This window comes from Tachysurus vachellii, chromosome 4, assembly GCF_030014155.1.
Source record: "Tachysurus vachellii isolate PV-2020 chromosome 4, HZAU_Pvac_v1, whole genome shotgun sequence".
In the NCBI taxonomy this organism is placed as follows: domain Eukaryota; kingdom Metazoa; phylum Chordata; class Actinopteri; order Siluriformes; family Bagridae; genus Tachysurus; species Tachysurus vachellii.
This window is the reverse complement of record NC_083463.1, coordinates 3,685,461-3,697,707: the sequence shown is the minus strand read 5'-3', so window position 1 is coordinate 3,697,707 and position 12,247 is coordinate 3,685,461. Positions and strand designations below refer to the sequence as shown.

The 12,247-nt window shown below is 38.1% G+C and overlaps 1 protein-coding gene across 1 annotated transcript in view; it reads right to left on the bottom strand.

The window, feature by feature from the left end:
* Window positions 1-12,247, bottom strand: part of LOC132844213 (collagen alpha-1(VII) chain-like) — a 62,509-nt gene that overhangs the window by 48,132 nt on the left and 2,130 nt on the right. Inside the window, exons 3-27 of the mRNA XM_060867430.1 lie at window positions 11,363-11,434; window positions 10,876-10,935; window positions 10,371-10,406; window positions 10,248-10,292; window positions 9,529-9,564; window positions 9,379-9,423; window positions 9,240-9,275; window positions 9,125-9,157; window positions 8,832-8,864; window positions 8,191-8,262; window positions 7,935-7,994; window positions 7,180-7,215; window positions 7,021-7,101; window positions 6,705-6,740; window positions 5,795-5,839; window positions 5,642-5,713; window positions 3,981-4,025; window positions 3,792-3,827; window positions 3,400-3,441; window positions 3,205-3,285; window positions 3,090-3,125; window positions 2,132-2,167; window positions 1,518-1,598; window positions 447-482; window positions 287-358 (exon numbers count right to left, since the gene is read on the bottom strand). Coding sequence (XP_060723413.1) covers window positions 287-358; window positions 447-482; window positions 1,518-1,598; window positions 2,132-2,167; window positions 3,090-3,125; window positions 3,205-3,285; window positions 3,400-3,441; window positions 3,792-3,827; window positions 3,981-4,025; window positions 5,642-5,671 — 495 coding nt within the window. The 5' untranslated portion in view covers window positions 5,672-5,713; window positions 5,795-5,839; window positions 6,705-6,740; ... (11 more) ...; window positions 10,876-10,935; window positions 11,363-11,434. The remainder of the gene's footprint in view (window positions 1-286; window positions 359-446; window positions 483-1,517; window positions 1,599-2,131; window positions 2,168-3,089; window positions 3,126-3,204; window positions 3,286-3,399; window positions 3,442-3,791; window positions 3,828-3,980; window positions 4,026-5,641; window positions 5,714-5,794; window positions 5,840-6,704; window positions 6,741-7,020; window positions 7,102-7,179; window positions 7,216-7,934; window positions 7,995-8,190; window positions 8,263-8,831; window positions 8,865-9,124; window positions 9,158-9,239; window positions 9,276-9,378; window positions 9,424-9,528; window positions 9,565-10,247; window positions 10,293-10,370; window positions 10,407-10,875; window positions 10,936-11,362; window positions 11,435-12,247) is intronic.

Genomic DNA, 12,247 nt, shown 5'->3' with positions numbered 1-12,247 from the left:
GTCGGTGTAGGTGTGTGTGTGTGTGTCGGTGTAGGTGTGTGTGTGTGTGTGTCTGTGTAGGTGTGTGTGTGTGTAGGTGTGTGTGTCTGTGTAGGTGTGTGTGTGTGTATGTGTAGGTGTGTGTGTGTGTGTGTAGGTGTGTGTGGGTGTAGGTGTGTGTGTGTGTGTGTAGGTGTGTGTGTGTGTGTCTGTGTAGGTGTGTGTGTCTGTGTAGGTGTGTGTGTGTGTAGGTGTGTGTGTGTGTGTAGGTGTGTGTGTGTGTGTGTGTGTGTGTGTGATGTCTAACAGATATTCCTGCAGCTCCTGGAGGTCCTACAGGCCCTGGAGGCCCCTGAGGTCCTCTGAGTCCTGCTAATCCCTAAGAAGGAGCAGGAGAAAATGTTAAAGTAAAATGCATGTTGTTATGGTGAGGTATTTAGAAATACAGAAAGAAAATATAAACTCACATCTCTGCCAGGTTCCCCTGTTTTGCCAGGATCACCCTGAGAACAAAGAGAAACCACAGTTATCTCGACTAACTTTGCAGTCCTAGTTTTTTCACTTGGAAAACTTTTACAACACAGTGTTTTATTACAAACACATGTGCATTCATCCACGTTTGTGATTCTATAAGTAGATATTGTACATTTGGACTGATGATGTGTAAACATCTAATGTACATACGACTAGACAACTTGGCTCAGATTGGCTTTATTTATACAAACGACATCTACTCTGTTTTATATGTATAGCCGTCACGTCAACGCATTTGCCTCCGAATCCGTTTACAGCTTCATGATTGGCCACAGATGACATTATTTCCTGATTATTTTGCTTGCAGAGAGTCAGATTTCTTTCCTTAGTGAACTTATTTTGTATGCTGTATGGAGATCCCGTTGCTATGGACGTTATCTGTATTAGACTGTGTGTAAAAAAAAGAATGACAGAGTCAGAAGAGATGAAATACTATCACAAAATAAATCTCTTCTACATTCACCCACATTTTCTGGCTGCCTGTGACTCGTTTCTGAAAAACTCCCACGGATTTGTTTGAATATTAAACTCGCTGGCTGTTAAACATTAAATCCTTGTGAATAATACAATCTATATATCATTTTTATTCTCTCACATTAATTCAACACCTATTTATATTATTCCTTATTAAGAATAACAAGCTCCTAGCTGTACTATTGTATAAACGCCTCTTATTCTTAGGAACTACTGGGACAATTCCCTGCCAAACCACCAGAGGGCCGTGTTTTCCCACCTGTTGTCACCTGTTTCTTGTTATTCCTGTGTTGCGTTTTTTATACCTGTCCTTTAGCCATCATTGTTGCATGTCACGTTTTGTGATCACTTATATTCTGATCTGTGAAAATAACTACTAGAAACAAATGTCCGTATTTCACCTCCATCACATGAAGTAGCTTTTCACCAAAGCAAGGCATGTCACCAAATCAAATCTGACATGTAACAATTAAACTATGCAGAAAAGATGCAATTTTATTTTAATTTGAGATTTTAGTTGGTGGTCTGACCCTTAAACCGGAAGGTCCAGGTGGTCCGGGTTTCCCATCTTGACCAGGACGTCCATCCAAACCAGCAGCTCCTCTTTCTCCCTGAGAGTGAGCACACACACACACACACACACACACACAGACACAGACACAAATGCAGACATGCGCACACACAGAAATACACACACACAGACATACACACAGACACAAATACAGATATCCATAACCACACGCACACACACAAACGCAGACACGCACACACACAGACACAGACAGACACACACGCACACACATGTACACACAGATGCAGACACACACAGACACACACAGGTGCAGACACGCACACACACAGACGCAGACGCACACACACAGATGCAGACACGCACACACACAGACACACACACAGATGCAGAAACGCACACACACAGATGCAGAAACGCACACACACAGACGCAGACGCACACACAGATGCAGACACGCACACACACAGATGCAGACACGCACACACACAGATGCAGACACACACACACGAACACACACAAAGCCGATTTAAAGACAATATACGTGACCCATGTTATCATACAAACAACTCTGAAATGTAATTTCAACAAAATGAATCAATAAATAAATCTTACCTTTTCTCCAGGACTTCCTCTCTCTCCTGGATCTCCCTACAGAAAAATGACAGATGTGGTTTTTGTTAGCGTTATCAATTGTTATACTGCCACAGTCATGTGGATGTTCACAACCTTGCTATACTGCTAGCCTTTTGTACAGAGGAGTTTAGGGAATGGACTTATTATAAATTCATCAGGAAAAAGCTCCAGTGCGCCGCCCAGTCCTGTCTCATAAGAGCTGACACTAAACCCCAGGTAAAGTGAATCCTGGGTTGTGTAGTTAGAGGTTTCACACTGCTCCTACTGTCCCTGGAGTTAACACTGAATCCTGGCTCTTCATCATCTGGTGTTTCACACTGTACAGTCATAAACCCTGCTGCAACCTTCTGCTTATTTATATACTAAAGACTCAATCTGCCGCGTGTACACTGAGGTGCTGAGAGAAAGATTAACAGAAACCGATGAGAGGAAGAACTTGATTCTCCATGTTTCTGATTCCCTGTGTTTCTAATTCCTTGTGTTTCTGATTCCTTGTGTTTCTGATTCCTTGTGTTTCTGATTCCTTGTGTTTCTGATTCCTTGTGTTTCTGATTCCTTGTGTTTCTGATTCCTTGTGTTTCTGATTCCCTGTGTTTCTGATTCCCTGTGTTTCTGATTCTCTGTGTTTCTGATTCATTGTGTTTCTGATTCCCTGTGTTTCTGATTCCCTGTGTTTCTGATTCTCTGTGTTTCTGATTCATTGTGTTTCTGATTCCTTGTGTTTCTGATTCATTGTGTTTCTGATTCCTTGTGTTTCTGATTCTCTGTGTTTCTGATTCCCTGTGTTTTTGATTCTCAGTGTTTTGATTCTCTGTGTTTCTGATTCTTCATGTTGATTCTCTGTGTTCGATGTGTTCTGATGTGCTTGTAAGGCGGCGTAGGTTTAAAAACATGATTTAATGCAACTGCGTAATAAATTGTATGGTAACTAACTCACTCTTGCTCCTACTGGTCCACGCTGACCCTCAGGTCCCTGAAATGACAAAACAAACAATTTAAAACTGAGTGAAAAGTTAATAAAACCATGTGAGTGAACATAAAACTGTCTTTACCCGTAATCCTGGTGTGCCTGGGATTCCTGCTTCTCCTTGCTGACCTTTACTACCATCTTTCCCAGCGTCTCCGGGCTCTCCCTGGGGTGTCAAGAAAAACACAACGGCTAACATAACAGCATTAAAGGGACTTTAATTAATGTTATTTTTGAAGGAAATGAACATGTTCATGGGAGAATGGATGTTGTACTGTGCCTTTTCTCCTCTTTCTCCCTTGAGAAGTGTCTGTCCCTCTGCCTGAAAAACAGGACCGTATAATAAATTCATTTAATTAATTAATGATTAGTCCATATCTGGGAATATATGATCTGAAACACACAAATAGAAATGCTTATTTCTGTTACACACAACGCTAGCAAAGTTGCTCCTGAATATTTCAGTCACAGAAAAAGAAGGTGGTTCACGAATGACGTTTTTTAGTTTTTTTTGTCCATCTGCTTTCTGCACTGAACAACATATAATTAAAACATAGTATATATATTTTTTCTTATGTCTGTAGACTAGCCCTTCATCACATTGTAATGACATCAAAATGTAAAAATCTTTGTATTTCAAGTTAATAACTTTAACATAAATATGGACTTTACCACATCTCCAGGAGGCCCTGGGGGACCTTGGATGCCCTAAAACGAAGGGAAAAAAAAGTGACGTTTGCTGTGTGTGTGTGTGTGTGTGTGTGTGTGTGTGTGTGTGTGTGTGTGTGTGTGTGTGTGTGTGGGTGAGTGTGCTGTACATGTATACAGAGTTTAACCAAGACTGCTGTAACAATGTCATACCTGATCTCCTTTTTGTCCTCGTGGTCCCACAGCCCCAGGAGATCCCTATAAGATAAATAAATAGCAAGAATTAAGAATTCTGCCATAAATGTAAATATTATACTTTCAGGTTTAGGAGCCAAATCCATCTCTGTTTACATACATGTTACATCATCTGATTCAAAACTACTCACACATGTAGACAGAGGCCTAGTGTCAGCATTAACATAACATGTCATGGTAGTGCAATGTAGTAGCTTAGTGGTTAAGATGCTGAACTACTGATTGTTTGAAAGTCCCAAGTTCACGAAGCTTCTACTGCTGGGCCCCAGAGCAAGGCCCTTAATCCTCAATCGCTTAGTTGTCTAAAATGAGGTAAATATGTAAGTCGCTCTGCATGAGGATATCTGCTCTTTGTAAAAATTAATGATAAGTTTTCCATGTCTACAGAGAGTCTACTGTAATTTATGGGGGATGTAAAATTAACACAAAATTAACACAAAATTAACACAAAAGCAGGCAAGCAAGCTTGACTTTTTCCAGAAGTTAATAATAATGCTCTTTTGCACAAACTGTCCAACATTTCAGTCCAACATTTTGCACATACTGTACAACATTTCAGTGGTTTTGCACATACTGTACAACATTTCAGTGGTTTTGCACATACTGTACAACATTTCAGTCGTTTTGCACATACTGTATAATATTTCAGTCGTTTGCTGTTTTTGCACAATTATATATATTATCTCAAGGACCTGCTGCTAAGAAACTGTGTTCATTCTAGTATTACTGCACGAAATATTGTTTGAACACACAGTATTTACACACAGTATTTACACACAGTATTTACACAAAGTATTTACACACAGTATTTACACTGGTCGGTCGGTGCTGTTTCTGTTTACTGTTTATTGCCTTTTGTGTATTGTATTTTTTGTACTTTTTGTATTGTATGGTAACGTCTTGTTTGTATTGTCCTGCACTGTCTTGTCTGTCTTGTTTGTATTGTCCTGCACTGTCTTGTCTGTCTTGCTTGTTTTGTCCTGCACTGTTTACACCAGGTTGCACCGACACACTTTATGTATCTAGGACTAACTTACTAAGTCTTTAGCCCTGTCTTTGTTTTATGCAGCACCATAATCCTGAAGAAACGTTGTCTCATGTCACTGTGTACTGCAACAGCTACTGTATATATGGTTGTAATGACAATAAAAACTTCTTGATTTGACTTGATAATAAAGCTTGACATTTTTTAACACACATTCAGATACTTACTCTAAATTATCAGAGCAAAGAAGAATGGAGGCCTTTATTTTGTCACATCTACATTACAGCAGAGTGAAATTCTTTGGAGGTTGGGGTCAGAGCACAGAATCAGACATGATACAGCTCCACTGGAGCAGAGAGGGTTAAGGGCCTTGCTCAAGGGCCCAACAGTGGCCGATTGGCAGTGCTGGAGCTCAGACCCTGATCCTCAACCCTGAGCCTTAAACACTTGAACCACCACTGATCTGTTGTTCTTTACTGGTGGAAGTTTAAAAGAAGAATCGTGTGCTTGTGATTTCATCAGGTCAAGAAAGTAAAAGACAAAACTTCTTTTTTTTTGGCTGCAACAATTACAAAAAACTCAGCTTCATGCGTGTGTGTGTGTGTGTGTGTGTATGCATGAGTGCAGGTCTTACATTTCGTCCATGCTCTCCAGGATCCCCCATGTCTCCCTTTTCTCCTGGTTGACCTGCTTGGCCTGAAAGACCCTGGAATAACAAAACATCTGGCAGAGGTTAGAAATGTACCTGAGAAACAGAAATTTGTCTGTAAATAAGGAATGAACTCACCCTCAGTCCACGCTCTCCTGGCTTCCCGGGCAAACCGGACTCCCCCTGAATGCACAGAATATAAGAGGAAACATTTACACACTCAGAACATCATCTCTCTGTAGACATCAGAACTGTGTAAAGAAATGCTGCAACACTGAGACCAAGAAAAATTATGTAATTACATCATCACAAAGCGCATCATTATACAATTTATAACGACACTCTGCTATTACATTACCGTATTTTCCAGACTATAAGCCACAACTTTTTTCCCACGCTTTGAACCTTGCGGCTTAAACAATGACTAATATATGGATTTTTCCCGCTTTCAATTTTTTTTTTCAAAAAAATACTCTCTGTGACGTGCTCAGTTTTTTGGCGGCATGAAGCTTTCATTAGACCAATGAAATTGCCGAACGGGTTAACTCCAACACCGAAGGAGATGACTTCAGTGGTTTCAGTGCACAGGAGGAGGAAGATAGTGACCAATGACTTTCTTGGTAGGCTACTGTTTACTGCTAATTTTTTATTTTTTGTTACAAGCCGTGTTTCGTTAAAGCCTGTGTAAAGTTAATTTGTTTCAATGTACCTGTAGGCACCTGAGGCTTATAGACATGTGCGGCTTATTTATGTTCAAAATAATAATTTTTTTTTTTAATTTACTTATTTTAAATAGAATGTAATAATAATATAATATATATATTAATAATAATAATATAATATAAGCCCCTTTTTTTAGGGGCTTATATTCAGGTGCGCTCAATAGTCCGGAAATTACGGTACTAGTTTTTACAACAGACTGCATTTTTTCTCTGTTTTCTCCAAATTCATGTAGAATAAAAATCTAAGCTTGGAAAACAAAATGCACATGGGGGCAAATACTTATGCAAACCGCTCCTGCATACAAGTAAAAAATAAAAAATCTCACCGGAACGCCATCTTCTCCTTTGTCACCTTTTAGCCCCTAAATGAAAAAAAAAATACATGAATATACAGAGTTGGTTTGTGAAAATGTGAAGAATTTGAGTTGGTGTAAGACATTTGTAGCTCAGTACAGTTTCTAGAACTTCTATATAATGATTATATTATGGTTTTATTTTTCATATTATGATTTATTTTTTGAGTAAGAATTTAACTGTACTGTGCAACTGCAATCGTTTCCTGTACATGTGACCAACATGAATCTCGAGCCTCGATTATTATAAGGAACGGATTATAGAACAGAAAGTCTGATGCTCTCTCACGTCTTTCCCTCGGAGTCCAGGCGGCCCTGCAGGTCCAGGACTTCCCTGCTCTCCTCTCTCTCCTGGTTCACCCTGGTTTCCCTGCAGCGTTGCAGTGCGTGTGATCAGTATATTAAAGTACAGAATAATGAATGTGTACAAAAAGCTGACGGTGCAAACCTTTGGTCCAGCTCTTCCAGCAAGTCCAGAAAGACCCTGTTGAAGCGTAATGACACTAATGAATATGAAACATTTAAAAGTATGACAAATTCTAGGAAAATATTTCACTTCAATGCTACATGATTTTTCGGGATTTATCTTAATATTTTCAAGCATGTTTAAAGTTCCTGCCGTTGTATTAAACCCCTCTGTGACCTTCTACTTATTCCTGTACAATAACAAAAAAAAAAACACAGCTAACTGATGTTCCCTCTTTCTCTTATCTCTATATAAATACAGTGTGAGGGTGACGTGACAGCTCTCCCTTTTATTTTCGCGAGGACTTCAGGTGCTCGATGTGAGGCTCTCTCACTCCCGGTGAAAGACAGTGTAGTATACTGAATATCCACAAAAGATTCCTAAAATATTGTTATTATTAAGAGTCCGCTATTCTGAATGATCAGAGATCATTCACGGATTTTGCACAAGAGAGCAATTTTTTACATGTGCATTTGTTCCTGAGGCAAATTAATAGGAACAGAAAGCATTTTTTTTTTTTTTTTTTTAACAATTAACAAAACATTGCTCGGTCTTCAGGGCAGCCGCTTGAGTCAAATTCAGGAAATAAATCAGCTGTGTGTGATCGAAGCAAATAAAAAATATTACTGATGTAGATGTTTGAGTCATTTATCTATACACTAGAGATTTCTGAAGAGACTGGAGATTAGTGACAGTGAACCTGATGCTTAAACGTGTAAAGCTTTACTCGTACTGACCCGATCACCCTGCTCGCCCTTAGGTCCAAGCTGACCTGGTAGTCCTACTCCAGGAAGACCCTGAATTTAATAACAACAACAACAAAGATATAAAAAAATAAATAACTGATTAATGCTAATTGATAAAGAATTCAACTCAATTCTATTATATCATCACAAAGCAGTTTCATAGAAACGTTAATAAACGAATAATAATCACCCATGCGGCGACTTTTATATTGTATCATCAACTGCAAGTTGATAAAAATGTATATACCCGATCTCCTTTCTGTCCTGGATCTCCTTTATCACCTGCAGAACCCTCAGGACCTGCAGCTCCAGGCTCACCCTGATAGATGAACAGAAATTAACAGTACCAGGAGAAAAAAAAGGGAAAAAAAAAACGGTGGATTAGATATCGGAGAAAAAAAAGAACAGCTCTTGCAAAAAGAAAAAATTGCAAAAAAAAAAAGAGAAGGGAATGAAACTAGATGTGGAAATGTTTTAAACTGAAATTAATGATATTTAATTTAATAATAACTTTTATTAGACTTGTAATTTATTACAGTGATTATATTTATAACATGACTGAAAAGTTACCTAAAAAAAAAGGTACTGAAGCAGCAGTGTTATGCTTTTGTTTCTGATTGGCGATGGCTATCGGATAGATTCAGAGATCGTAGGGAAGATTGTAAAGTTTTAGTGCTTTTAAGACTTTTATCGACAATATACATTAAATGTGTATAAGAATTCTATTAGATATACTTTCTTTTTTCTTTTATTTAACCAGGTGAGTCAGTTGAGAACCAGTTCTCATTTACAATGATGACCTGACTAAGAGGCAACATAAAAACTAATACAATACACAAACACGGCTATAAACACAGATATAAATCTGTCAAATTTAGTTTTGCTTACCTTCTCTCCTTTCCTTCCTAGTGAACCTGAGCCCTGAAAACCAAAGCATTTAACAGTGATCATCATCATCATCATCTTGGTGTCGAACGTATTGCGATGGTGCAGAACAGATTTAAAAACGTCAACAATATAAAATCTATATAATTGTGCACAGTGAAGACTTTGAAGATTTACACTTTCACTCATCACTTTGACTTTTTATTCATACTTTGCATTAATGTTCACACCATGTTCCTCTTTGTGAAGGTTTTGCACACATCCTGGTAATGTAATGTGTTCGACATTTAACTCACGTCACCCGGTTCGCCTTTCGCTCCTGGGGCTCCCTGCAGATAAACACACAGTAAAGATGAACAAACTGAACCGCATTTCCTCTGTGTTACGTTTAAGAAAAGAAAAGATTCATACCTTTTCACCTGGAAGTCCATTTGTACCTGGCAAACCCTGAAAACACATGAATATATTATTTCACAGTTTTAGTCTCTCTCTCTCTGTCTCACACACACACACACACACCTTCACACTAATTGTCTCTGTCAATACTAACCCTTAGCCCTGGGGATCCTGAGAGTCCCGGTCTACCAATATCACCCTAAATTACACACAAAAACACAAACACAGAATGTAAACATATACAGATGTATATATATATATATATATAACATAGATATAGTAGAAATGTGTAATGGATACACACCTTATCCCCTGCTGGACCAGGTGGCCCTCTGTCACCCTGTAAGAGACACACATAGCATAAATATAAATGAAATAACATTAAAATAAAGATTCACTTCACTACAAATCTTATCTTCACATCTGTAAAGGAAAAAAATTGTTAAGCATGATATATCTATATATATATATATATATATATATGTATATATATATATATATATATATATATATATATATATATATATATATATATATATATATATATATATACATATATATATATATATATATATATATATATATATATATATATATATATATATATATATATATATATATAAAAAACAGGATTTAATATGTTTACACATATCAGTATCATGAGACTAATAAAAGCTCATATCTAATCACTCTGGTACTCGAGGGATCCTTTTAGTAGAACGTCTTTGTCAGAGAAAGTAGGATAAAAATGGAATTAAAAAAGGACACGATACAAAAATAACAAAAAATAAAAAATACCTAATTTTTTTTTAATTCATAAAAAATAATTAAAAGTAAAATAAAAACTTTTATATATAAAGATACAACAAAAAACTAACAAAAAACACAGTCATTAAAAAAATTTTAAGTAGACATATTTAAAATAACAAGAACAAAAATAATAATTACTTTTTATTATAATGTTTATTTCATCTGGTTGTATACGATGCAAAAGTCACAGTTATGAGAGAAACACTCACTCACCCTGTCACCCTGTGACCCGGGCTCTCCACTCTGTCCACGATCTCCCTACTCAAGAGAACCAGGATTAAGATTATTATTATAATTCTTATTAAAATATAAATGAAATAAAACATGTTCAATAACCTTGCTGCCGATTTCACCAGGAGGACCTCTGGGACCCTAGAACACATATACATTACGTAAACAGAAAAATACTATTAAAAAAAAGGAATAAATAACACAGACTTTATTAAGGCCCTATAAAGCAGGGATTATAAAACACTATGTATTTTGTGGCCTATGTAAACACTATGAGTGTGTGGGGATCATTGTGTCGATACTTTGAACAGATCCCAAAAACCTCATCACTGTAAAGTCATTAACATGCATTTACCTGAAAAGCTGCTATATAATATAATAGAATTATTTGATGCCACACCATCCTGTGCTCCTGCCCCAATGTTAACACCACAAAAACTTACTAGTTAAAGTAATCTTCAATTCCAGACATTACAATAAAATGCACTAAATCATACATCTGAGTAAGAACATGGACATGTTATCTGTTGCATGAAGAGTGTGTAAATGTGTGTGTGTGTGTGTGTGTGTGTGTGTGTGTGTGTGTGTGTGTGTGTGTGTTCTGACAAACCCTGTCACCCGGCTCTCCTGGTGGCCCTTGAAGTCCTGCACTGCCCTTTACACCCTCTCCCTGAAATACACAGTTAACAGTAATTATTCACACACACACACACACACACACACACACACACACTCACACACACTCACACACACTCACACACACTCACACACACTCACACACACACACACACACACACACACACACGCATACATACATTCTCACTCAGGGTCATGCTGTTACAGGAAAACAATTAACAAACGAAAGTCATAGTGACTTACAGTATGTTCCTATAACAGCATGTCCCAAAGCCTGTTATTTCCTCTTATACCACAGCAATATGGAAACAATTCCTCCATTTAATTATTAAAGAAATTAGGCAGTATTGATATTTAGAATTTATAATATATACTCAGTTACTGTGGAACTTTCTAAGAAGTGTACGATAAAAACACAGAAAAAAAAACAGCATCCAAAAAGTGAATGTAGTCAAACTCACAGTTTCTCCTTTGGCTCCTTTCAGTCCTGTCAATCCAGTGGGTCCTGGAGGTCCTGCAGGCCCGAGACGTCCCTATAGAATTACACACACACAGACACAAATTACACAATAAGATAAGCTGAGTGTGTTGTGAAAGATTCAAGGACAGACCAAAGAAAACACAACATCAGCTCAGGAACTCAGGACGTTTCCTCGTCACTCGAGTTCAACAAGTGACAAGAAAGCAATCAATATGTCTGTGTCAGGAACTTCTGGGACAATTCTGTGCCAGGCCACCGGAGGGGGTGCTGGCAGAGATTCTGGTTGTGGCAGTCGTGTGTCTTTTTTCCACACCTGTTGCTTGTTATGCCTAATGTGTTGCCTTTACCTGGAAATACCTGCCCTTGTATATCTGTCTTTGTTCATCATTGTTACGCGTTGTGTTCTTCTCATGCATGTTCGTGTGTTTATTTTGTTATGTACAGTTATGTTATTTCGTGTTTCTCTTTAATAAATGTGTTGCGTTGTATCCTGCATCTGTGTCTGGCTGCGATGCTGTCTGTGAGAATGTGATAGAATGAGAAACGTTTTCTACAGAACCAGCAGGATTACCCAGGAGCCTTTTCTGGTCTTGATTGACCTTGGGACTGGCAATCGTACGGGGACATTGCATGGACGTCCGGTGTGACCTACATACCGTTTCTCATTCGTCAAGGACTCCCCTATCCTAATTCCCAATGGTCCCCTCTCCACTCCTGTTTCAGCTAAGGACGCTGCTCAACTTCAGCACCCTGTTTGGCAGAGCACGAGGCCCTTTTTTTTGTCTTGCCAGACGAGGACGCTGCTACTCTTTATGGTCCTGTTGATGATGCTGCTCAGCAAACAGGTTGAGAATTCTTCCTCCCT